The sequence below is a fragment of the Salvelinus namaycush genome, chromosome 15, assembly GCF_016432855.1.
Source record: "Salvelinus namaycush isolate Seneca chromosome 15, SaNama_1.0, whole genome shotgun sequence".
In the NCBI taxonomy this organism is placed as follows: domain Eukaryota; kingdom Metazoa; phylum Chordata; class Actinopteri; order Salmoniformes; family Salmonidae; genus Salvelinus; species Salvelinus namaycush.
In genome coordinates this window covers 36,642,223-36,669,288 of record NC_052321.1, presented here as the reverse complement: position 1 = coordinate 36,669,288, position 27,066 = coordinate 36,642,223, and the positions used below count along the sequence as shown (strand labels likewise).

General features: G+C 46.7%; 2 protein-coding genes across 2 annotated transcripts; both read left to right on the top strand.

The window, feature by feature from the left end:
- Positions 1-1,080: 1,080 nt before the first annotated feature.
- LOC120060060 (tau-tubulin kinase 2-like) lies at positions 1,081-24,885 on the top strand. The gene is made up of 13 exons (XM_039009125.1): positions 1,081-1,263; positions 2,227-2,374; positions 4,686-4,900; positions 5,660-5,764; positions 6,009-6,167; positions 6,388-6,513; positions 10,651-10,808; positions 11,015-11,225; positions 11,351-11,572; positions 13,085-13,678; positions 17,449-17,808; positions 18,722-19,722; positions 19,975-24,885. The coding sequence occupies exons 1-13, from the start codon at positions 1,192-1,194 to the stop codon at positions 20,465-20,467; spliced, it is 3,864 nt and encodes a 1,287-aa protein (XP_038865053.1). The 5' UTR covers positions 1,081-1,191; the 3' UTR covers positions 20,468-24,885.
- Positions 24,886-25,943: 1,058 nt separating this feature from the next.
- LOC120060059 (codanin-1-like) lies at positions 25,944-27,035 on the top strand. Its single transcript, XM_039009124.1, has 3 exons — positions 25,944-26,027; positions 26,434-26,983; positions 27,016-27,035. Exons 1-3 carry the CDS (start codon positions 25,950-25,952, stop codon positions 27,033-27,035), a joined length of 648 nt encoding a protein of 215 aa, XP_038865052.1. The 5' UTR covers positions 25,944-25,949.
- The last annotated feature ends 31 nt before the right edge of the window (positions 27,036-27,066 follow it).

The window sequence follows — 27,066 nt, the reverse complement described above, 5'->3', positions numbered from 1 at the left end:
ATGGAGCTCTTTACATAAATATGGAATTACATAATGTAACAGCATCTTCATTATACCCACATTAACATATTTAGGCTCTTAACCATTCCTGGCTTATCCTCAAAGCAGGAATACATTCAATTGAATGAATATAGATGCATTTCATAGCAACAGTTCTGCAGGCCAACAGGCGGCAAAACGTATTGTGCAGCCGCTCACCCGTGTGCGCTCCCATTACGCACAGACATGGCGGACAAGAAGTCATAGAGCGCCCCGAGACGCGAACTTCAAACACATTACAATATGGAAATAAACACTCTTCTTTCTCGTCGGTGCAGCGAGTGTTCATGTATCTCGGAACGTCGCATGCACTTGGAAGATTGAAAAAGTGTCAAATACCGCATTTAAATATGAATCTGAAATGGTTCACAATGCAGCTTCACCAAACATTTCCTCGACACATAATTAGCCTTGCGCACTGTAAATACTCATGCTATTGGCAAAAGAGGAAAAGAACATCGGTATATACATTTAGGATACATGAATTACTAGATATATGGGGAAACAATTTAGAAGGTGAATTAAGTAATGCGCGTAGGTGACGAGAGCTACCGAGTCAGCTTCGTCACAATCGCACAATGGGTGTGTGGTGGCGCTGTGGGCTTGAGAGAGAGCTTGCATGAGACACCTGGGAGCAGCCGTTGTGGCAGCTGCACTTAGGCCATGCAGCACAAACGAGGCTTAGTTAGCGCAGGCTACTCCTCAATCCGGGAAGTCAACTTTCAATATCCAGGTTTCAGTCATAAAGCCCATAGGCCCCACCTCAGCTGTCATGGGCATATCATCTACACAGGCTAGTGGACATTCCTCCTGCACACAGCACTTTACACCAACAACATATGCATACGCATATGCATTATGACATGTGCTGGTGTACAAAGGGCTTTTATGAATCAATTTGATTTGACTTGATGATGCAGCCCTTGGTAGAGGAAGCGTCCATCAAAGCTATGTCTAAAAAGGTTGCAACGTTACGGTACGTTGACTGTGGTGGTGGTCTTTCTGTGTGTTCTGCCTCTCTCCTGGCCTGCTGTTTAGGTTTCCACGGGGTCCTGATGCCCGGCACAATCGAATAAGGCTGGTCGTCGGTAGCAAGAGTCGCAGCAGGGGAGGAAGCATAAAGAAAGCAGCAGTGAGTCCACCACCGGCAGAATGAGTGCTACGGCGACAGAGCAAGCTGACATCCTAACTGTGCTTGTCCTGGTCAAGGAACGATGGAAAGTGGTAAGCGTGTGTGTGTGTAAGCTTATGTCGGTTTGTCTCACCGTTAACTTATGTCATGTTTTCACCACCTCTGCAAGCACCAATTCCTCACAACAAGGCTATCTTTGTCCTCCAAACGTTGCTTAAGCTCTCCCCTGTGTCCCTATCTTCTCCGTCTCACCTACTGTCCTGGACAGTTTGGGGTCAACTCCCTTTGTGTGCAGTGCACATGCAGCGTTCTGTCACGAAGTGGAGTGGAACTTAATATAGCAGCAGAGTAGCTATTTGTAGCCACTCGGTGTGCTTTTCTCAGCACTCAGGCCTTGGCCCTATCCCCTTGTCCTCTCCGCTCCACCAGGGCGTGGTGTGTGTGTGTGTGCTTGAGCGTGTGCGCTTGAGCGACGGTGTGTATGCTTGCAGGAGTTTGTGTGTGTGTGTGTGGGTGTGTGTGTGTACTTGCACGAGTGTGTGTGTGTGTGTGTGTTTGCATGCCTGTGTCTCCTGGCCATCACAGAGCCAACAGGGAGGTGTGAGGTTAGTGTAGCTGGGACTGGGAGGAATACTAGGCAGTAACAAAGTACAGCGCCATGGCTCCACTTCCTGTGTATAGTACTGACTGAGGAACTGATGAACTGAACTGACTCTGCCACTGCTAATCCATTTGAGATGAGCTTCTTCTGTCACACACACGTGTGTGTGTGTGTGTGTGTGTGTGTGTGTGTGTGTGTGTGTGTGTGTGTGTGTGTGTGTGTGTGTGTGTGTGTGTGTGTGTGTGTGTGTGTGTGTGTGTGTGTGTGTGTGTGTGTGTGTGTGTGTGTGTGTGGATACTGATAAGAGAGGGAGAAACATGTAAATATGTCTGTGGTAATTGGAAGGGGGAAGTTTGGAAGAGGAAGGGTGATGGGAAGATTTGAAAAAATAAAATAATGAAGCCTATGTTTTCCACGTTATGACATGATGTTTTGCCTTGGGATGTGTGTGTAGGCAAAGAAGATTGGTGGCGGTGGCTTCGGGGAGATCTACGAGGCGTTGGACCTGCTGACCAGGGTCAGTGTTGCTCTGAAGGTGGAGTCAGCACTGCAGCCCAAACAGGTCCTCAAGATGGAGGTGGCCGTCCTCAAGAAACTCCAGGGTAAGACAGCAATTACCTGCACTTAACCTGCCCGCTGGCTTCTGCCCCCTGCCCACCCTACACTAGACTCAACCACAACCCCCTGCCCTAAACTCAACCACAACCCCCTGCCCTAAACTCAACCACAACCCCCTGCCCTAAACTCAACCACAACCCCCTGCCCTAAACTCAACCACAACCCCCTGCCCTAAACTCAACCACAACTCCCTGCCCTAAACTCAACCACAACCCCCTGCCCTAAACTCAACCACAACCCCCTGCCCTAAACTCAACCACAACCCCCTGCCCTAAACTCAACCACAACCCCCTGCCCTAAACTCAACCACAACCCCCTGCCCTAAACTCAACCACAACCCCTGCCCTAAACTCAACCAACCCCCTGCCCTAAACTCAACCACAACCCCCTGCCCTAAACTCAACCACAACCCCCTGCCCTAAACTCAACCACAACCCCCTGCCCTAAACTCAACCACAACCCCCTGCCCTAAACTCAACCACAACCCCCTGCCCTAAACTCAACCACAACCCCCTGCCCTAAACTCAACCACAACCCCCTGCCCTAAACTCAACCACAACCCCCTGCCCTAAACTCAACCACAACCCCCTGCCCTAAACTCAACCACAACCCCCTGCCCTAAACTCAACCACAAGCCCCCTGTCCTAACCTCAACCACAAGCCATCTGCCCTAAACTCAACCACAAGCCATCTGCCCTAAACTCAACCACAAGCCATCTGCCCTAAACTCAACCACAACCCCCTGCCCTAAACTCAACCACAAGCCCCCTGTCCTAACCTCAACCACAAGCCATCTGCCCTAAACTCAACCACAAGCCCCCTGCCCAAAACTCAACCACCTCGGCCCTAAACTCAACCTCTCCTAACCTGACCAGTAGTAATTTAAAAGTAGACATTCAACCTAATGTAATCTCAATAAATTGAATTCATGTTTTCTTAAAGGTACATGCTCTATTTTATAAGGCAAGGCGATACTGACACTGAAGGGTAATATGCAGAGAGAGAAAACAAGGAAGTGTTGGCAGTGGGGATACAGGACACAGAGTGTAAAAGGACATCACTACTGGTGTGTATAGGGGGCTCCGAGTGGCGCAGCGGTCTAAGGCACTGCATCTCAGTGCTTGCGGCGTCACTACAGACACCCTGGTTCGAATTCAGGCTGTATCACAACGGCCGTGATTGGGAGTCCCACAGGGCGGCGCACAATTGGCCCAGCGTCGTCTGGGTTTGGCCGGTGTAGGCCGTCATTGTAAATAAGAATTTGTTCATAACTGACTTGCCTAGTTAAATAAGGTTACATTTATAAATGTAAATGACCCTAGCCTGGCTTCAAATCAAACTCTTGATAAAAATCCTCCTTCATAGCAGCGGATCAACAGACCAATTAGGAGAGGAGTTCCTTTGGGGGGCATTTTGTTTTCTTTTTCTTCCTTCCTCTCTCTCTCTCTCTCCTCCCCGGCCTTCTTCCCCTCTGTCTGTCTTTCTGTTTCTCTCTTTCTCTGCTCTCTTTTTTTATTTTCTTGTTTTCCCTCTCTTCCTTCTCCCTGCCCTTTTCCCCTCTCTGTCAGTTTTTGTCTCTCGTTCCCGAAAATCAATGGCCTGAGAAGGATCTTGTTTGCTTTCTAATGGTTGTGTGTCCGTGTGTCCGTGTGAGTGAGTGAGTGTGTGTGTATAATGGTTGTGTGCTGGAGGATTATGGTTCTGTAGCGTCCTGAGGGAAAGAGGATGTAACTTGAAACGTGCTCAACTCTTCCCGTTCTCCCATCCCCCCAACATGTCTCCCCGAGCCTCTTTTTCTCAACAGACATTGACTGAAAGGCTTAAAGGAAGCCTTTGTAGATTATTTTATGGGAGAGAAATAAACGTGTGTGGTAGGCCTTCTCACACTTCTCGAGCATTTGTACGCCGTCAAATATAATGATGCCGGGAATGGGAGGAGGAAAAGGACGAGAGAGAGAGAGGGGTCGAGAATGGAGTGAAAGATTGAGTGTACGGGAGAGTAAGAGTGGGGTCTCTCCCTGTGCTGAAGGGTGTGGCCGGAGTCGGGCTGTGCAGCAGAGTCTCCTGAGACTTGCACGCACACACACACTCCATAAATCAGCATGGGCCACGGGCAAGCTGTCAGAGGCGAGTTGTGGGCTGGATGGGGGGTGGCGGGGGGAGGGGCAGTGGAGCACATTGGATGGCCAGTAGAAATATACACGTGCTGATTGGATAAGGGTTAGATTAGATTATGCTTGATCGTTTTATCCAAACTATTCTATTCAATTTTAATTGTATTCTATTCTCCCCCAGGTAAAGACCACGTGTGTCGCTTTGTCGGGTGCGGCCGCAATGATCGCTTCAACTACGTGGTGATGGAGCTTCAGGGTCGTAACCTGGCCGACCTGCGGAGGAGTATGACGCGGGGCACGTTTACAATCAGCACCACCCTGAGACTGGGACGACAGATACTAGAAGCTATAGAGAGCATCCACTCTGTTGGCTTCCTGCACCGAGACATCAAACCGGTGAGACGGGGTCAGAGGTGTGTGTGAGGGGGTAGGGCTGTTGCGGTGACCGTTTTACCGCCACACTGGCAGTCATGACCGCAGTAAAATTCCACGTGACCGTTGAGTCACGGTAATCTCCTCTTATGCACTCTGGACATGTGTTGGTAGTACCCAACTCGCTAACGATCATCAGGTCACTAATGGTCTGGTACTCAGGTCTCTGTTGTCCCTCTAACCACTCTGACATCGATGCAAATACAATGGAAAATCACATCAAACTCTTATCATCAAAACAGTATGTGCTTTTAAAACTCACCTCACTGTGATTGATCACTTTGAAGAATGAAGTTCAACAACAGGTGAAACTGAGTGGAAAACTCTCTCTCTCTCTCTTCATCTTCTCTCTTCATCTCTCTCTCTTCATCTCTCTCTTTCTCTCTCTCTTTCTCTCTTTCTCTCTTTCTCTTCCTCTCTCTCTCTCTTCCTCTCTCTCTCTCTTCCTCTCTCTCTCTCTTCCTCTCTCTCTCTCTCTCTCTCTTCCTCTCTCTCTCTCTCTTCCTCTCTCTCTTCATCTCTTTCTCTCTCTCTCTCTCTCTCTCTCTTTCTCTCTTTCTCTCTTTCTCTCTCTCTCCCTCTTTCTCTCTTTCTCTCTTTCTCTCTCCCTCTTTCTCTCTTTCTCTCTCTCTCCCTCTTTCTCTCTTTCTCTCTTTCTCTCTTTCTCTCTGTCTCTCTCTTTCTTTATCTCACTACTTTCTTCTTTCCCCATCTCTCTCCTAGTCCAACTTTGCCATGGGCCGTTTTCCCAGTACCTGTAGGACCTGCTACATGCTGGACTTTGGTCTAGCTCGCCAGTTTACTAACTCCTGCCAAGAGGTCCGACCGGTAAGTGTCTGTGTGGTTAGACACAGGGGGTCGGTTTCCCGGACACAGGTTAAGCCTAGTGCTAGACTAAAAAGCATGCTGAATGGAGAATCTCCATTGAAATAGCTTCTTTAGTCCAGGACTAGGTTTCCATCTATGTCCGGGAAACTGTCTGTGTCTGTCTGTTGAATGTGTGCTATTGTCATGTACGATTCCTTCTATGTTAGTCGTCCAGCAGCTTGTGAAGTCTCTCTTTCTCCCCCAGCCACGACCAGTAGCAGGTTTCAGAGGTACAGTCCGCTACGCGTCCGTCAATGCACACAAGAACAAGGAGATGGGTCGGCATGACGACCTGTGGTCTCTCTTCTACATGCTGGTGGAGTTCATGGTTGGCCAGTTGCCATGGCGAAAGATCAAAGACAAGGTAAGCATCTAGCTTGAACATTCCTTCCTGTGCACCGACCAATCAGCAGTCTCTGAAATAATAGTCAGGATACAGACGTACATGACTCGTAGTGGCAACGTTACCTTTGGCTAACACTGACTTACGTCACAGCTCTTGACGTCACTGCATATGAATGTACTCATGCTCCTGTGTGCATAGATAAAATAGTTCCATCGTAACATGTGTGAACCCTTCCCAGGAGCATGTAGGGAAGCTGAAGGACACCTATGATCACAGGCTCATGCTGAAACACCTGCCTGCTGAGTTCACTGTCTTCCTGGATCACATCTCTAACCTGGACTACTTCACCAAACCAGACTATCAGGTAACTGTGTGTGCGGGTGGTAACATGACATATCTCTCTCCCTGAACCTACTGCATGTGTGTGTATACGGTATCTGTATCTGTTAACTGTTTAGAACTAAGCACTGCGTTAGTTCCATGTGTCAATATACAGTAAGTCACAGTTAGGGCTGTTGCGGTGACCGTATTACCGCCACGCTGGTGGTCACGAGTCATGAAGGCAGTCAAATTCTCGCGGTAATTAGGCTTCTCCAAGCTCTGATGCTGCTGATGGTCGTTAGTAACTTACCAAACTTGCTCACTGCCTGGTACTCAGCACTCTATTGTCCCTCTAATCACTCTGACATCAATGCAAATGTCTTTGAAAATCGAATCAAACACTTCATGAGCTCATGTTGCGCAACATTTCAATAGGCTATGCAGTTACGTGAGATAACAGAGTGATGGCTTCTACTTAAAAAGAGGATCAGTTTTCTATAGGCTAGGCCTATTGTATTTATTTCTCAACTTTCCTAATATTAAGCACACTGCTTCTCTTTACAACAGGAGAATAGCCTTCCTGACTGGCATGAAAATCAACTAGGGGAAAAGCGTCCTCCGTTCGCTATTTAAGTGCATAGATTACATGTATTTTATTCCCACTGTCTCTGTTTAGATACAGGTGCATGATAACGGTCCTTTCTAAATCAAAACAAATGGCACACGTAGCTTATTTAGTATATGTAAAGATTATTTCAATAACAGTTTGATGGGTGACAATATTAGCCCATCACTTGTGAATTATATTTTTTCACTTGTGAATGATGCCCAGCATAAGAAACAATGTATTTTTTTGCGACATTTTCGAATCATAGTCGCACACCTCATGTAGCCTAGCCCATAGACCTATATGTTTTAATAAGGTTTGTATCACAACTAAAGTGGATCGAGCCTGAAATACATAAGTAGCATGTGAGTTTCAAGTTTGGGGAAGATCATTTTCACATAAAAATGCACCTTTTATAATAGAAGCATTACATGCATAATCGCGTTTGCGGTCACTTTTGATAATGGTGTTTTCCATTAATGCAACATTCGCACTTATAGCCTACTACCGTGTGTGCATTGCTGCGCTTATAATGTGAAGAAATAGCCTCATAGTTGATCAACATTTTGAGGTAAACGTTCTGATCTGTTGCGTCAGCCACATTGCTTGAAACAGCTTTTTTTTAATGCTAGTGGTCATATTCATTTGGGATCTATCGCATCCCACAACAGTCCCAGACTATGTTTGGAATATTTATTTCTTGCACAGAATAGAATAGGTCGACCTTTTGTACTATGGGGGGATAGTAGATTGACATAGGCTACTTCTTTTGCTGTTCGTTAGGCCTACTCATCTTGTTGGCTGATGAAAAGGAAATGTGGACAGTTCTTCCAATATCTTCAATATGCACCTTGGAATTGGATAAGGAGGCGCGCAGTTGCGTCCCCAATGTGTCTGTCTTCACTTGTAGCCTGTGAGAAAGACCCAATCACATGATGGAGCGCGCAGCACTCAGCAAGAAGGGTACAATGGCCACTGGCTGCAAAAGGCATGGATTTTTTTTAGGGTGCATTACCTCCACACAAAGGGGATGCCACCGTGAAATTCTAGGCATTATCAAGTGCTTGTCAAATTGTGAATGAGTGACTGATGTGGTGTGTACAGCCTGGGCAAAAAACAAAGCAGAGCTCATGCCTTTCAAGCAACTTTTTTCAAATCATCATTAGAGCACCAGCTGTTCCGGACGACTGTGTGATCATTCTCTGCATAGCCGATGTGAGCAAGACCTTTAAACAGGTCAACATTCACAAAGCCGCGGGGCCAGACGGATTAACAGGACGTGTACTCAAAGCATGCGCGGACCAACTGGCAAGTGTCTTCACTGACATTTTCAACCTCCCTGGCCGAGTCTGTAATACCTATCTATGTTTCAAGCAAACCACCATAGTCCCTGTGCCCAAGAAAGCGAAGGTAACCTGCCTAAATGACTACCGCCCCGTAGCACTCATGTCGGTAGCCATGAAGTGCTTTGAAAGGCTGGTCATGGCTCACATCAGCACCATCATGCTAGAAACCCTAGACCCACTCCAATTCGCACACCGCCCCAACAGATCCACAGATGACGCAATCTCAATCACACTCCACACTGCCCTTTCCCACCTGGACAAAAGGAACACCTATTTGAGAATGTTTTTCATTGACTACAGCTCAGCGTTCAACACCATAGTGCCCACAAAGCTAAGGACCTGGGACTAAACACCTCCCTCTGCAATTGGATCCTGAACTTCCTGACGGGCCGACCCCCAGGGGGTAAGGGTAGGTAACACATCTGCCACGCTGATCCTCAACACTCGGGCCCCTCAGGGGTGCGTGCTCAGTCCCTTCCTGTACTCCCGGTTCACTCATGACTGCATGGCCAAGCACAACTCCAACACCGTCATTAAGTTTACTGACGACACAACAGTGGTAGGCCTGATCACCGACAACGAGGAGACAGCCTATAGGGAGGCTCTCTATAGGCTCTATAACCTCTCTCTCAATGTGAGTGAGACAAAGGAGGTGATCGTGGACTATAGGAAAAGGCGAGCCGAACAGGCCCCCATTAACATCGACGGGCCTGAAGTGGAGCGGGTCGAGAGTTTCAAGTTCCTTGGTGTCCACATCACCAACATACTATCACGGTCCAAACACACCAAGACAGTTGTGGAGAGGGCATGACAACACCTTTCCCCCTCAAGTGACTGAAAAGATTTGTCATGGGTCCCCAGATCCTCAATGTTCTACAGCTGAACCATCGAGAGCATCCTGTTCCGGTTGCATCACTGCCTGGTATAGAAACTGCTCGGCATCTCACCCTAATGGCACTACAGAGGGAAGTGGGTTCAGCTCGTACATCACTGGGCCCAAGCTTCCTGACATCCAGGACATATATACTAGGCGGTGTCAGAGGAAGGCCAAAACTCCAGTCAGCCGTCATAGACTGTTCTCTTTGCTACCGCACGGCAAACGGTACCGGAGCACCAAGTCTAGGACCAAAAAGCTCCTTAACAGCTTCTACCCCCAAGCCATAAGACTGCTGAACAACTAATCAAATGGCCACCCAGATTATTTACATTGCCCCCCCCTTTGTTTTTTACACTGCTGCTACTCGCTGTTTATTATCTATGCATAGTCACTTTACAAATTACCTCGACTAACCTGTACCCCTGCACATTGATTCGGTACTGGTACCCCCTGTATATAGCCTTGTTATTGTTATGTAAATCGATTGTGTTACTTTTTGTTTAATTACATTTTTCTTTTTACTTTAGTTTATTTCGTAAATATTTTATTAACTCTATTTCTTGAACTGCATTGTTGGTTAAGGGCTTGTAAGTAAGCATTTCATGGTAAGGTCTACCTACACCTGTTGTATTCGGCGCATTTGACAAATAACATTTGATTTGATTTTGTTTCATGGATTTATTACACTTGTTAAAATGTAGATTTTAGCCAGCAGATGCTAAATGTGTTTATGTTAATTAACGGTCAATTACCGTGAGACCGACAGTTATTTGCTTGACAATCACCGGCTGACTAAATTTTGTGATCGCCACAGCCCTATTCACAGTCAATTTTTGTCTATGAAGGCGAGGAGACAGAATAAAGAAGGATTTTTAAGCCTTGAGACAATTGAGACATGGATTGTGTATGTTAAAAATGTAAGTGCCTTTGAACAGGATACGGTAGTAGGTGCCAGGCGCACCAGTTTATGTCAAGAACTGCAATGCTCCTGGGTTTTTCACACTCAACAGTTTCCTGTGTGTATCAGGAATGGTCCACCACTCAAAGGGCATCCAGTCGACTTGACACAGCTCTGGGAAGCTTTGGAGTCAACATGGGCCATCATCCCCGTGGGGTGCGCAACTCAATATTAGGAAGTCGTGCCTTATGTTTGGTATACTCAGTGTCTTTTTGCAGAATGACTGATTGTCTACATAATATTGGATTGTCTTCAAAATGTCATAGCAGTGAGTGTCAATGTCTGATCGTTCTTGGAGTACTAAGTGTCAGTCACCCAGTCAGTCAGTGATGTCGTACAAGCCCTTAGGTATCTCAGGATATGACATCATGTGACTTCCTGTTGTGTCGTAGCTGCTGATGTCAGTGTTTGACAACAGTATGAAGACCTACAACGTGGTGGAGAATGACCCGTATGACTGGGAGAGGACTGGGTCGGATGGTACTCTGACCATCAACGCCACAGCCACCACACCACAGCACCACACACGCCTCACGCCTGCACACATGGGGTAAGAGACTGGGAATCATGGACTAGCTGTTTGAAAGTCCACTGAGGATTTAGGGGTTTCTTGTCTCTTTCACAATCGCACACTGGTTTTAAAAACAACTATAACTTGTTTACAGAATGAATGAATCTACCTGTTGAATGAATGGATGAATCTTCCAGTTGCTGTCAGTTAGTGACACCATAGTAACATCTACTCTATGATTCCAGAATGGCGAATGCGTCCCTGGTCCCTGGGGACCTGGCGAGGGAGAACACAGACGACGTGCTGCAGGACGAGCAGCTCAGTGACAATGGGGAGAACAACCCTCCTCCAGAACGCCTCCCTGGATCCCCCAGCATGCCCCGGGCCAACCAGGAAGCTGACGTCTGGGAGATGCTGGACCGTGACCGCAACCGCATCAGGACAGCTGTCTGGAAGGTACACCCGCACACACGTGAACACACCCACACACACGTGAACACACACACACACACTCACCAGCACACACGTATACACACACCCATATCCCTTACCACTCCATCCCCTGGTTCCATCCCCACCAGGCAGCCACAGAGGAGGAGCACAGCAACAACCAGGGGGGTCTCCAGAGCCCACACGCCAACCCCAGTCTGGGCTCTCCTCTCCGGGTACACTCTGAGATGGTGGGGGCCTCAGGGCAGGACGGTGGTGGTCCTCTGCTCAGGAAGCTTCGTAACATCCACAGCTTTGAGCTGGACAGGAGGTTGACCCTAGAGGCCAAGCCCAGCCCTGAACGCTTCCTGGAGGCATGGTCAGTACCCTTACTAACCACCTGTATCGCTATGCTTCTACGCTATTACTTGCAATCAGGAATGGGACTTAGCTGAGAAATAAATGTATTAGTACTAGAAAGCTGGGATCCTCCTCTTTTTAGCGGCAACCATCAAAACTCTGCTTTCACACGGGATTGCATATAGAAATGTCTGGGCTCATAAGAACACTTATTTCACTTCACGCAACACTGCATGAGGAGCAGCCTCTCGCTGCGCGACAGGTGATATTCTACCTAAACTCTGTATGCCATGGGCTCTCTAACCCAGTTCCTGCAGCTACCTAGTGCTTAATTTTGGGAAACATCGACAGAAACATGTTTTCCCAACTAAATATATTTTATTAAGCTGTTGACAGCCCCTCTCTCTCTACACGCTCCAGAAAGGAATGAACAAATTCACTATAATTGTAGACAAACTACTCTGTAAGCCGCCCTGCGCAATCCGTGAACCAACATCATCGACTTGGCCTATACGTTCTCTCCCAGACTCATGGACAGAACGTTTGGAGCGGAGCATAAGGCCATCCAGTATGCATAATAACACAGTCCACACTCAAAGGTGATTACTAGAGTTTTGTTGAATTTTGTGTATTAGGCTATTGTTATTTTAATTCAGGCTTTTTGGGGGGGGATTGAGGCCGTATAGACCTATGCTTATGTATAAACTCTAAAATGCAATGGGTGTTCTACATGCAACTTCTTAAATGCTTAGAATGAATCACCACTTTAGTAAGAGTCCATTTCGTTGCGTATCCAATTGGTAGTTACAGTCTTGTCTCATTGCTGCAACTCCCATACGGACTCGGGAGAGGCGAAGGTCAAGAACTGTGCGTCCTCCGAAACACGACCCAACCAAGCTGCACTGTTTCTTGACACAATGCCCACTTAACCCGGAAACCAGCCGCGCCAATGTGTCGCGATGGGACAAGGACATCCCTGCCGGCCAAACCCTCCCCTAACCCGGATGACACTGGGCCAATTGTGCGCCGCCCCATGGTTCTCCCGGTCGCAGCCGGCTGCGACAGAGCCTGGACTCGAACCCAGAATCTCTAGTGGCACAGCTAGCACTGCGATGCAGTGCCTTAGACCACTGCGCCACTCGGGAGGCCGTGTTTGTGATTTTCAAATGTATTTGCATTGATGTCAGAGTGGTTAGAGGAACAATAGAGACCTGAGTACCAGACCATTAGTGACCTGATGATCGTTAGAGAGTTGGGTACTACCAACGCATCAGTGCCATTCATGTCAAAGCGCGTAGGAGATTACCGTGACTCAAACGGTTACGTGGAATTTGACTGCGGTCACGACTGCAGGTGTGGAGGTAATACGGTCACCGCAACAGCCCTACTCCTGTCCTGTCTTTTCTGAATGCCCTTGACTTTAAGTCGCTCTGCATAAGAACACCTGCCAAATGACTAACATGTTAATGTCTTTCTGTCTGGCTGTCTTTCTCTCTCTCTCTCTCTCCAGCTCAGTGAAGCAGCAGGGTTGTGGGCAGCAGCAGGAGAAGGGGTCTGAGGTGGGCCAGGGTCTGTCTGTACCCGCTGTTGGTGCCACAGCGCTAGGTCGAGCTGGTGGCTCTGACCGAGTCTGGCACTACGACGAGGAGTTCATATCTGGTGGTGGCACCAACGGGAGCTCGCCCAAACCTGTCTCCCCTCACTCCCCTGGCTCCCTGGAGCAAGGCGAGGGGGCACCCAGCAGCGGAGGCTTCGTGGCCCTCAACCTGAGCTCCGGCAGGGGGGAGGTGGACTCCAGGGATTGGGTGATGGTGGAGAGGCCCAGCGAGTCCCCAGGGACACGAACTGGGGCGAAGGCTACGACCAGCCCCTCTGAGGAGGAAGAAGAGGACCTGGAGGTGCTGGAGGTACCCCTGGGGGCAGGGGAGGGGTCAAGTGGGAGCCCAAGTCCTGGTCAGGTCCATGGGGACAGGAATGGGAACCTCCAGGGGTCACCAGGGTCCAGGAGAGGACCCCCTAGAGTGGACAGGCTGGAGCTGAGTGTGGGACACCCGGGAAGCCTGCCCCCCATCACCCCGACTAGCCCTGCTGAGGGCCTGGCTGAGGGAGTACTCACACAGGTAAGGACCTGTCGTGTCTTTGGCTATGCCGGATTAAGTGATATGACATGCTATTCTATAAAATCCTTTCTCTGTAATTAATATTACCTGATTGAGCTAATCATGTAAATGTAATTAACTAGAAAGTCGGGGCACCACAAAATAATATTTATAGAGCAGTTATCTTCCGAATAAACTCTTAAAGACCTAGTAATATTTTACATCAATAGCAGTCAATATTTATCGTCACCTTATTTCAGTCTCATCTGAAAGTTGTAAATTCTTGGTTACCTTCACGAACCCTGGCTAACAAGTTGAATCAGCAATACAAAATTGGGTTTAATTATTTATTTACTAAATACCTAACTAATCACACAGAATTACATATACACAGAATGAATCATACCTTGATTACAAATGATGTCATAAAGGAAAATGTCCCTAGCGGACGGAACAGATATGACAGCTGGTTACACAAAGAAAAGGGGGTTGGGTTTGAGTGAAAGAGCGGGAAGACTGAAGAACAAAGGGAGAAGCGATGTCTCTATCGGGCCGTAGGCAGCTACTGTATCGTAAATACAGAATCTTATGCATTCTAAATTACCGCCCATTTGGAAAAGTAAAATGCAATAAATATTTACTCTGAGCTGCGCTTCAATAGGTTGGTGGTAGATGGAAGGCCGTGTTGCCCAACAGAGTCCTTTGTCCTTTGAAGAGTGTCTCTGGTGGTGAACGGATTACGTTGTAGTGTCGTCGTTGTGTGGTAGATGGGATACTCTGTCTCTTCTCTTCTAGCCCTCGTTTACAGCGGCCGTTGCTAACTCAACGGCTAGGAGGTATCACTTCTGTAGCGAATAAGAGTTCAAAGTTCATACCATTCGCAACCAAAGCTCACGCTGAGGTTGGCTTCGTTCTGTAGTTATTATCTGAATCCTTCTGACATCGGACCGTCATCCTAATGTACCCGGAGCAGGAGGTTACATTTTCGTCAAGGGCTTATATAGTGGAGGGAGAAGGGTGTGTTTCATAGTTTATAAACCATGTCTCTTCACGGGGCGGGCCACTGATTGAGCAGAGCCCTAACCTTATGAAAACCCAAATCTCTCATTTGGAAGCTAAAGTTACATTTCATCTTTTCACAAATAATTTTATATTTAAACATTTGAATTGCACAACAATTCCATGCGAATCTGATAACTATAATGTGTAGACTTTCCCGGATACAGTTTAGGTCGCCCTGTCATCAGTCATAATGTCTCAGATGACAACCGAACTGACATCATATTCATTAAGTACCAACGCATATTTTCAACTGGTTCTATTACCGAAATATGGTTCCTTTCCCTCCACTTGTTTGATGTTCCCAGACTCTCTATGTTTAACAAAGAGTCCCTCTGTAGAGTCAAGAGAGAGGGAAGGGAGAAAGGTATTTATGGGGGGGGGGGGCCATAAACCTTACCCACAGGCCAACATCATGACAGACCTCATGGACTAGTATTGCACAGTTCACTGTAACACACTTCACTATTATATTACATACCTCACTGTAACACACTTCACTATTATATTACATACCTCACTGTAACACACTTCACTATTATATACTTCACTGTAACAAACTTCACCTTTATATTACATACCTCACTGTAACACACTTCACTATTATATTACATACTTCACTGTAACACACATCACTATTACATCTCGCTGTAACACACTTCACTATTATATTACATACCTCACTGTAACACATTTCACTATGATATTACATTCCTCACTGTAACACACTTCACTATTATATTACATACCTCACTGTAATACCACTTCACTATTATATTATATTACATACCTCACTGTAATACCACTTCACTATTATATTACATACCTCCCTGTAACACACTTCACTATTATATTACATACCTCACTGTAATACCACTTCACTATTATATTATATTACATACCTCACTGTAATACCACTTCACTATTATATTACATACCTCCCTGTAACACACTTCACTATTATATTACATACCTCACTGTAATACCACTTCCCTATTATATTATATTACGTACCTCCCTGTAACACACTTCACTATTATATTACATACCTTACTGTAACACACATCACTATTACATACCTCGCTGTAACACACTTCACTATTATATTACATACCTCACTGTAATACACTTCACTATTATATTACATACCTCACTAACACACTTCACTATTATATTACGCTACATACCTCACTGTAACACACATCACTATTACATACCTCACTGTAACACATGTCACTATTACGTACCTCACTGTAATACACTTCACTATTATATTACATACTTCACTGTAACACACATCACTATTACATCTCGCTGTAACACACTTCACTATTATATTACATACCTCACTGTAACACACATCACTATGATATTACATTCCTCACTGTAACACACTTCACTATTATATTACATACCTCACTGTAATACCACTTCACTATGGTATTATATTACATAACTCACTGTAATACCACTTCACTATTATATTACATACCTCCCTGTAACACACTTCACTATTATATTACATACCTCACTGTAATACCACTTCCCTATTATATTATATTACGTACCTCCCTGTAACACACTTCACTATTATATTACATACCTTACTGTAACACACATCACTATTACATACCTCGCTGTAACACACTTCACTATTATATTACATACCTCACTGTAATACACTTCACTATTATATTACATACCTCACTAACACACTTCACTATTATATTACGCACCTCACTGTAACACACTTCTATTATATTACGCTACATACCTCACTGTAACACACATCACTATTACATACCTCACTGTAACACATGTCACTATTACGTACCTCACTGTAATACACTTCACTATTATATTACATACCTCACTGTAACACACTTAACTATTATATTACATGCTTAACTGTAATACACTTCCCTATTAAATACCTCACTGTAACTCACATCACTATTACATACCTCACACAGGTAAAGACATATCATGCAATGTTCACTGAAAGTGTAATACACCTTGCACAGAACTAGACACGGTAGGATACTTCATTCATCTGGGTCAACAGTATCATCTTGCTGTGGATTGAAGTGAAATGTGATTGTGATCACTAATGTCATGTGAGCTTGTTTCTTTTCTTGTGTGAGCTTGGTAAAGCTACAGATACTCCTCAGACAATGGTTTTGTTTGAGAGTGGCTGTTGCTTGAAAGGGCACTTTGATTTGCATTTGATATCATTATTTGCTCTTTATTTACAACTTTCATTTGCTATGTTGATTTTTCTACGCTTGAATTCTTGTCCTGGGTTGACCCTTTCACACACGGTGCTATATGAAGAAATAGATTGTACACTGACTCATGGGATTCCTCTAAGGAGACGTTTTAGATCTCAGGATGCCTCCCACCTCGCCGCCCGCTCCCTCAAAGTTTTAAATATATGCTATACTCCTCCTTTCTCACCTCCACCCCCACCCCCATGCCAATCCGCCCATTTCCCCCACTCTCTTCTCTCCCCACTCCACCTTCACCTCTTCCCATTTCTCTCCCCGCACTCTACCTGTTCAAACCATCTCTCCTCTTTCACCACCTTCCCTCTCTTTTCACCCTCCCTCTCATCACCTCTCACGTCACACTCCCTCTCCTCCTCCTCTCCCATCCCCCTCTCCCTCCCTTCCTCTGTCCCTCCCTCCTTCCCTTTCCCCCCTCCTTCCCTCTCCCTCCTCCCTTACTCTTAGCTCCCCACCTCTCCTCCGTCCCTGCCTGAGGAGGTTTTGGCCAGGACGTCCAGTCCTCTGCTCCTGCGTTCCCCCAGCCCGCACACCCAGACCCTCCTCACCACCCTGTCGGACCCCCTGCACCAAAGGGACCCTCCTGGAATGAGGCACAGCTATTCAGCCAACCACCACCACCAACAGCACCTCCTCCGTCCCACCTCCTGTTCCTCCTGCCTCGCCTCCCTACCTCCAACACCTCACCCCGGTTCCGCCCGTAACCAATCGCCCACCGGGCGCAGGAAACTGCCCGCGATCCCGGCGGGTGCCGCCAACAGCAAGTTCCCTTCCGTTATACGCATCACACGTGCCCAACTTCAGCAGGTGATGACCAAGCCGCCCACTCTGCCCCGAGGCCGCTAACCAATCAGTCGTATCTATCTTAACCATAACACACCGCCTACCTTCCTCCCTCAGCTATTAGTTACTTACCGTCCCTTTTTAAAGTTTTGTTTGGTTGTTCCATTTGCTTCTTTTTTGTTTCCTTTTGCTGCTAGTGCGTTTGTTTGGCTGTTGTGTTGTCATGTTGTTGTGTTGTCATCAGGCAGGCTGCTCTCTCCAGGGAACAGCAGATGATTGTGATGCAGACTGAGCACGCTCAGATCAATGTGTCCTCGTGTCAGGGGAAGGAATTCGGTCTATTCTATTTCAATTCCTTTTCAATTCAGTCAATTCAGAGTGTAAACTGAAATTGCAATTCCACTTTTCTTTATTGAAAAGCGACGTTGAGAATTGGAATATCAGTTTACTTCCTGAATTGAACTAGAATTGAGCCCAACCCTGCTCAGGGAGCTTTCTGATTGGAGTATGTGTGTGTTTAGAGTGTGGAGCCATGACAACAGGTTACGTGACAGTAACTTTTGTTTTGGTGATTGTCTCTGTCTTTTGTCCTTTCCTCTTCTCCTGTTCGCTCTCTCTTTTCTAAAATCTCAACCTGACCCTCTCTTTCTTTTACTGACCCTGACCCCCTCTCTCTTTTGTAGTCCCATGCATGGTTGTGTAACTGGTTTTGTTCTTGTTGCAGACCTGGGTCAAATACATGTGTCAAGTAATTGAGGGGTACTTAGTTTAGCTTTCCAGGTAGAATGGAATAGTCCCAAAACTCCAAGCTAAATAAAATACATTATCTATACTATTTGACCCAGGTCTGTCTTGTTGCTGGTTTGATACTGACTAACAGCTTAACTGACATTGCCTTGATCTTAATTCAATCTTTTCACGTGATCTCTCACTGTAGTTGACAGCTCAGCGTTCCCAATCAGGCTCAGACAGTGCTCCACATTGCCTCCTGATGGAGAGACGAGGTGAAGCAGCAGCTGAGGCCAAGCAGCCGCAGGATACTACTGCTACCGCTGATATCCACTCCTCCCAGGGCCAGGAGCACCTGCCCACCCCTAACCACACCTTTACCCAGCCTGGCAGCCTGCCCGGCAGTCCCACCACTCTGGATGACCTCCTGGCAGATACCCTGGTCAACGGAGGAGACACCCACACCAAAGCCCACAGTCCTGTGCCAAGCCGAATGTCTTCTCCTCACTCCCCTCGCTCTCCCGTTTCTCCTAATTCTCCCCGTTCTAATTCTCCACGCTCCCCCCACAGCCCAGTGTTAGGGCTAGTCAACGGCCATCTCTCTCCCCCAGCTTACGGCCAGGGGGATGGCAGCAGTGGAGCCTTCCCAGAGCTGAAGGACCATGAGAGTGACCAGCCCCGGCCAGACAGGGGAGATGGGGTGGAGACCAGTGACCCAGCCCCAGCTTTAACCCCCTCCTCCCTGCCGTCCGCCCCCCGTAGGGACCCCTCCCGCAGGCTGAGCCGTATCCCTGTCCTGGAACCCTCCAGCCTGCTGGACCTCCTCCCCACTCCTGGCTCTGCCATGGAGAAGCTGCTTCAGAAGAAAGCCCACCACCACCAGGGAGGAGGCCACCACCCAGCCCCCTCTCCCACAGCCTCTCCCTCCCACCGCGGCTCCATCATGGCCTCACTCCCCCGCGGGGAACAGCTGTCCTCTGCCTCGGACCGCTCTGAGACGGCCGATGAGTCATTCCTGGGGTCACGCTCCGACCGCCAGGGGGATGATGCCCCCTCACTGTCCTCCTCCTCCAGCCCCCTGTCCCGTAAGAGCAGGATCCCTCGCCCCGTTAACCTTCCTAACCCGGCCCCAGAGCAGGAGCGAGCTGCACAGTACCTACCACGCCCACCCCCGGGCAAGCCACCCAGTCGCCCTGCAGTGGAGGGCAGGTAATATAACTCTTCATTATTAGTTTTTATTACCTGTCTATGCCATCTGTCATAGTAGCCTGGTCCCAGATCTGTTTGTGCTGCCTGGCCAACTCCTATGGTCATTGTCATGCTACTGTTTGGACACAAACAGATCTGGGATGAGGCTACTATCATTCAGCTGAATTACTCTCATTTTGCCTTAATGATCTCAATTTACAATGTATATCTAAAGTTCCAAACCCATTCTCCATATTCCATCCTCCACCCAAGGCTGAGGCGTTACCGAATTCGAGCGGGCAGCACCAGCGACTCAGACCTCCTGACCTGCTTGGCCCAGCTCATGCACCATGGTCATGGTGGTGGTTCTGTCCGCGGCTCCCCCCACCACGGCCGCTCCTCAGCCCAGCACGGAGGCTCCCGGATGGGCGTGTGTAGCCTGACCAGCTCCCCCCACCACCACCGGAGCTCCAGCGCATCTCCACGCAGCTCCTCCTCTCTACAGCGCTCTGTCTCCTCCTCCCCCTCCCGCCACGAACACCGCGGGGGAGAGAGAGGAGGAGGGGTTTGTTTCGGTCGGTCCCGATCCCCTCCTAGCTTCTCCGGGTCCCCCCCTCCTCCCCGGCGCTCCTACCCTCACCACCAGGAGACTTGCTGCGGTCGCCAGGCCCGCGCCGGCCCCTTCCACCAGCACGCCCCCAGGGGGAAAGTCTGCAGCCGCGAGGAGAGAGAGAGGAAGTGCTCCAGCAAGCTGAGCAGCAGATAGTGGCCCACTGCTCAAGCTCTGGTCCAAGCCTGGCCCATAGGAAGCTCTGGGCCTATTTATTAAAGTGTCTCAGGGTAGGAGCAGGTCCCCTCTGTCCATGTAATCTTATTCATGAAGTACGTAAATAATAATAAATCACTAAACTGATCCTAGATCAGCACTCCTGTCCTGAGATGCTTTGTGAGTAGGCCATGGGGGTCAGTGTTGTTGCCACAGCAGAGGGTGGGATGTTCATACAGACCAGACGATCATGCTCGGGATCGATGAGGACCTGAGGCCTCTGTCAGAGAATACTGAACTTAATGCCCCCCCCCCCCCTCTCCTCCCCGTTCAGTTTCTCCCCACACCCCGCTGTCCTCTATCTCTTTCACTTGTAAATCCTTCACTCTTTCTCCTCTCATTCCTTCCATTTTGTCATTGTTTAATCACTCATTTATAAGCCCACTTTAAGCGTTCATACTTCATGCAAAAAAAGTATCCAGATGCGTCATGCTGTGTGGAAAATGTAGGGGTACTTACTTCCCTCATCTCCTCAGTGAAAGTGAACACACTCCGTTCAGATTACCCTAGGACGCTAATGGTGGAAATTCAGTGGATGAGCACTCATGTATTAATCACTAACCATTATATTGGCTTGTTCTATTGTGTTTCCTCTGTACTGACCTAGGGAGCGCAGTGCATAGCAGGCCTACATGTATGGCCATGAAGCTCTCGAGAGAAATGTACACTATCTACAGATCTTATTTATTTCTATTTTGACGCGCCTGTCACACCAGTTACACACTCTCTCTCCGTCTTTGACTTCAGATGTACTGTATAGCGAGGGTTCTTTATTTCGAAGGCATCTAAAGCAATCGATCGATCAATGAGAGAAGTGATCATTTTGAGTGATCCTTCCTTTAATACAATCGTATAGTGTGTGTGAGCTCACACACCTACTTGTGCCTACTGTGTTGATTGATTGATTGATTGGGGGAACTTAAATGTCAAAGTAAATGTGTGATTGAATACTAGTAACTGGGCCTTGATTCCCTTTGTATGCTCCTCTTGAGGAAGGAGTCTGACTTTGCGTTCCAATTCTTTACCCTTCTGCCCTGGACGTAAAAGTAATGGGTTAAGAAATATGATGGCAACCCTCCCTAGCCTTGCCCATGCTTACACCAATCCAGCGATTTTAAATGCATGGATGGGAGGGAACTGCACACTTGGGGAGAATTGGGACGCAGCCTGCTGATAAATTATGGTACTATTTATAACAGTAGTAGTGAATACAAGGCAACACTAAGTTATAATGATTATTACTGTATAATAAATACTTGTCTTAATGTGTGCCTTGCCTTGGCACTTTGGGCAGCTCCTGGTTTCACTACAAAGTAGGCTATGATTCTCATTTTTACAAAATGACCCCCTGCAAAAATTGTGCCAGCTGCAAAGACAGTCCTCTTCATGTGAGTGTAACATTACATTAGTCACTACAAGAAAAAGGAAGCAAAGTGAATGTTTTTATTTTATTTATTCAGACAATGTTTTAAGAAAGAACATTTTTATTTAAGATATTAAAGGAAGGGAATGTTTTAAACTTAAACTTCGATATCCTGTTTGTCGAAATTGTATGACAGGTCCAATATTTATGTCAAAAAATGTCATGCTATTTATGCCATATAAATATCATGTATCATATACCAAATCAGTGTTTCAAACTTCCCAAAGGATAAAAAAAGAAACATGTTGCAAGAGAATGTTTTGTTTCTTTTGTAAAGACATACTGTATGTTGTGTGCACTATTACCTCAGAGTTAATGTATTGTTTGAGAACCAACCACATTTTCAATGAACACTATCATTTAAAACCGCCCTCACCTGACCTTTCTTATACCTACTAAACCCCCCCCCCCCCCCCCCCCCCCTCCCTTCTAGCCTGAAATCCAGAACCGGTCTTGTTCTGACATTCCACTCCTTGTACTCCGTGTTATTGCCCAACATTGGAATGAAAAGGAGTAGTAAGGAGTGGAATGATAGCAGAAACCGACTGATACACAGGCTACCTCTCCCCACCCCTCTGCTTGTAAGATACTGTGATATAACGAACTACTGCTTTCAGCACTATTACTCCTTGCATGCGCTGCCTACCAAGAAAAGAGAAAAACCAAACAATCAACCAATCAGTAAAGTAAGCAGCATACCACTTCCCATAATGCATTGTGAATGTCTGAAAGGGAATTCTTCTTCTTGTTGGATAGTACCGTATGTATTTTGGTTGGAATATTTCATTTGTTTCCTTTTCCATTTCTCCTCACAATCTCCATCACTCTTCACTCTTATCGTCCCACCTGGTCCACAGCATTGATCTGCTTTTCTAGCTCTCCTAACGCTCATAATCCTAGGAGCACTGCACTGACTGATTGGGTAATACACCTGAAAAAGGATACTCCTAAAAAGGGATCTAATGTATTTATTTAGCATCTGTTTGATTGGCTTATTATCATGATGTGACACATGCATAGTACAGTATGTAAAGAGGAAAAGACTTGCCTGGAGTATTTACATTATACAACCTAGGCTTGGCGAAATACCGACGGTATAATTTTTAATATCGTTTCAAAAACAACAAACATTTTGTTTTTATTTGGGGGGAGGGTTGGGGGGTGCGTGCTACGCCACTGCTGATAACTATAAGTTAAGTATAGCTATAAGAAATCTAAAATGTGTCAAATAAATGATATCCAGCTCAGGGCTCCAGCTATGCATTTAGTTTCCTAACTTGCTAGCTAAGTGGCAAGATGTCAAGATCAAGCTTCTTGGATATAACAGAGACATTCAACTCCCAACTGGATCAAGATCCCTGTTGCCTAAATTGTTTTGTGCATCAAAAAATCCCCACAAGGTGCACTGAAAAATAATATGTATAGTGCCCCTTGTGAGCACTTCCGGTAATACTGTATGCCCCGGTATGGTACATAAACGATAAGACGGTATGAAAATCTGGTTACCACTCAAACCTAATACAACCAATATGCAGTGGGGAGATATCTACTATACATACCACTGCTCTATGAGATGGACTCGATTGCTCTGTCATGATATACAGTACTGTATGTCAAGTGAGTTGTTTTACTTGGTCCATTGTGATAGATTGTCTTGGTACCTGGCTGCATACAGCCTGGTGGCGTTCCAGGTTGCTTACATTGCAGACAAGCTGATACAGATCGGATTCAACGTAGATCTCTACAAATGTGGGCGTAGTGTTTAACATAGCGGGAACCCCATCAATTACTTCATGATCTGATGATCTATGCAACATGTGGGCAACCTTGAAAACCCCCTCTGTCTCACAGGGTCGTCACTATCTGGCCAAGTTGCAAAGTCATAAGCCCTAGCCTATTTCTACAAGTTCTCTTTTTAAAATCTGGTTTTAAACCTAACCTTAAACCTAACCTCAGTGCTGACCTTATGCCTAACCTTCAATTTAGACCAAAAAGCTCATTTTGTTTTTCTGCAGCCTGCCCATCTAGTGGGAACCGTTTCACAGAGCAGCTATGATATGACTTATCCCAAGGCTAGACACAGACAGTGTTCAGTCAGTCAGTCGCCTTAATCATGTCTCTTCTCTTCCCTTGGCTGTGTAAGCAAGGGATGACTGAACTATGTCTGTCTGTTTGTCTACTCTGTGCTGAGGATCACTCCACTGCTTAGCCACCAAGCTACTGTCAGGTTCTTCCATAGACTGTATAGGGTTCTCCCGAGTTCCTTTCCATCCTTGACAGGTGTGTTGTCCGTCCCGTCTTGCCTGCCTTTACAGATCTGTGGAAATTATTTATCCAGCAAATTAGAGGCAGAGTATTGGTGTTTGCCTTTCAGATGTATAGCTTTTCTTTCTGTGGGCACCTCTGCTCTTATCGGTCAATATGATCCAATCAAGTTGTCCGTAGGACTGGACAGAATGTTTGAAGTCACCGGCAGTAGCCAATAGCCATTTGACCACTGAGCTGTGTCTGGATTCTGGAATCAGAAATGAGTTTGAAGTCGTTTTTAAGGTGTATGATAAAGCTCTGTTTTTACATCCAGAGATTGTGATACGAATGTACAGTACATAGACAGTAGTACCACACCAAGCAGTGAGTGATCTGTTCAATTCTAGGTTATATTCGGAACTTCCATAAGCCAACTGACTTCAGCTGTAGTTGCTCAAAATGTTTAATATATATATACCTGTAATAGGTTTAACGTATTTATTTCAAAGGTCATCTTGATTAACCGTAACTTGTTGCTTTAATAAAAGGAACGTGCTAAAGGAATAAAGAGTGCTGCTGATTTTGGGAAAGTATCATTAATCCATTCATAATATTAGCATTTTATTGTTATTATTGCACAAACAAAGTGGTATATTTAAGCAATAAGGCCTGAGGGGGTGTGGTATATGGACAATATACCACGGCTAAGGTCTGTTCCTTTAAGCACGACGCAATGCGGAGTGCCCGGATACAGCCCTTAGTAGTGGTATATTGGCCATATACCACAAACCCCCCCTGTTGCCTTATTTCTATTATAAACCGGTAACCAACGTAATTAGAGCAGTAAAAATACATGTTTTGTCATACCCGTGGTATACAGTCTGATATACCATGGCTGTCAGCCAATCTGCATTCAGGGCTCAAACCACCCAGTTTATAACGTTACTTTTTGGACTGAGATTATGATTTGCCACTGACTGTATGGTGGTGTGATTGTAAAGGTGTCACAACTGTGTCATAGCCTGCCTGTATCTGTGGTCCAATGATTGTACTCATTCATGGCCACAGATACTGTGTTTTTGGGCCAATAGGCCAACTGTAAAAACAACAACAAATTGATTTATTGATGTATTGGGTAGTGATGCTCATCGTTGACACCCATTGCCTGTGTGACTTCAGTTTTAGATATTTCTCGAAGTGCTTCACGTTTTAGTCCTGTGTTGCAATGTAACGGTTTTGAAATGTATGTACAGTCACAAGGAAAAGAATGTAACAAGAGGAGGATCGACATTGTACATAACTGTAATTATGTATGCTTATTTTATCATTTGTACCATATCAATGCCTTGTACAGTGTTTTTTTTCTGTTCGTTTACAATTATTTTGTATTTTATTTTTATAAACTGGTTATAAATAAAATACTCATTCCGCATGCAGAAAACACCTGACTGTCTGCCTATTTATTTTATTTGAGAAGTGGTCTGCAACAGTGCACTATTGTAATGCAAATGTCACATTTGCCTAGTATTTGCACGTAATATTGGAACAGGTTCCGGTTTGAGTGCTTGTTTGCACTTAAACGTTGCCTTGTCAGTCACAGAAAGTGATCTGACTGAAGTAGACATGCTGTCCTATTTCTGGAGCGCGCCCCAGGGCAATGCGGTAGCAACATTCGCGCGCCTGCTCCCATTCTGGTCCGCCCCCAACTCCAAGCAGCAGGCAGAGTGCCAGACAGCGCCTGCTCAGACCAGAATGGCGGCTCTTTTGGAATCGCTGCTGCAGAAGGAAGTGGAAGCTATCAAGGCCGTCGAATGGCTAAAACACGACGGGGTAAGTGACAATGCAAACCCGAGATTAAGTGGATTTCGTGGGGTCTGGTTTCAATAGTTTTGCATGCCCTGCGAAATGTCATCGTGGAACGGATGTAAACAAAACTTTTCCACTGCTCTCTCACCTGCTGTTTTCAATATGGAAACTAGGCTAGCTAGCCAGTTTGCTAGCTAACTGTTATGAAATCAATAGCTTACCAGCTAGTCAACTGGCAGCTCGCTACCTGTCGTATCATCTTCAGAATGATGTAAATCAGGTCATCAACTAACGTAGCTAGTTCTTTAGGAAAGTATTGCTAACGATGACCACTTCAAGATAACTAGCTAACGTTAGCTAGTTAACGTTATGTAGCTAGATATTCTTGAGATGTTCTCATACATTCTTCCTACTGTTATTGTCACAACAGGACAGTGACAGCTTGGCATGGTGTAAGCCACTGAAGATTGAAAGACAGGAGTTTGTTCCTTTCCTGTTGAACTTCCTGCGAGAGCAGAGCTGCTCCGCCCTCACCCATGGCCCTGCCACACCCGCCAAGACCCCCAGCCACCCCAGGGTCTCCCAGCCCTCTCAGCAGGGGCCAGGCTTCTCCAGTGAGCGTAGGGGGGGCTGCAGATCTACCGGACCTGGAACCGGTCCTCGTAGCGCCAGCCGTGTACAGCTATTCTCCTCCACTCCCTCCCTGTCCCCTGGGGCTGAGTGGGATGCTACCCACCCCCCATCTGGCTCCCACTGCCTGGGTGAGATCAGTGCCCTCAGTAGTCCTTCCTTCAGCTCAGCCAGGAGCCCTGCTCCAGCCTCCACCTCCAGGCACACTCCCTCAGAGCGCCGCTCCGACCAGAGAGCCAGTTTGGGGGATTTCATGCCGTCACCTCCAGAGCTCCAGCACCAACACAGTCTCAGCCTGGGGGTCCAGCAGCCGCGGGGCCGCAGGAGGAGTGCCGGGATGGGAAGGCAGGGTGGGGGGCGTGGTGTATTCCAGACTGAGGAGGTGGGGCCAGGAAGATCTGAGGGTGGTGGGAGGAAGGGAAGGGGAGGAGGG

Excerpts from the sequence above, each read along its gene's own strand:
- LOC120060060 (XM_039009125.1), top strand. The coding sequence starts at position 1,192 with ATGAGTGCTACGGCGACAGAGCAAGCTGACATCCTAACTGTGCTTGTC. Across the intron at positions 10,809-11,014 it reads CTCACGCCTGCACACATGGG|AATGGCGAATGCGTCCCTGG; the intron begins GTAAGAGACTGG and ends CTATGATTCCAG. Across the intron at positions 11,573-13,084 it reads GCCCTGAACGCTTCCTGGAG|GGTTGTGGGCAGCAGCAGGA; the intron begins GCATGGTCAGTA and ends GTGAAGCAGCAG.
- LOC120060059 (XM_039009124.1), top strand. The coding sequence starts at position 25,950 with ATGGCGGCTCTTTTGGAATCGCTGCTGCAGAAGGAAGTGGAAGCTATC. Across the intron at positions 26,028-26,433 it reads AATGGCTAAAACACGACGGG|GACAGTGACAGCTTGGCATG; the intron begins GTAAGTGACAAT and ends TTGTCACAACAG. Across the intron at positions 26,984-27,015 it reads TGCCGGGATGGGAAGGCAGG|GTGGGGCCAGGAAGATCTGA; the intron begins GTGGGGGGCGTG and ends CAGACTGAGGAG.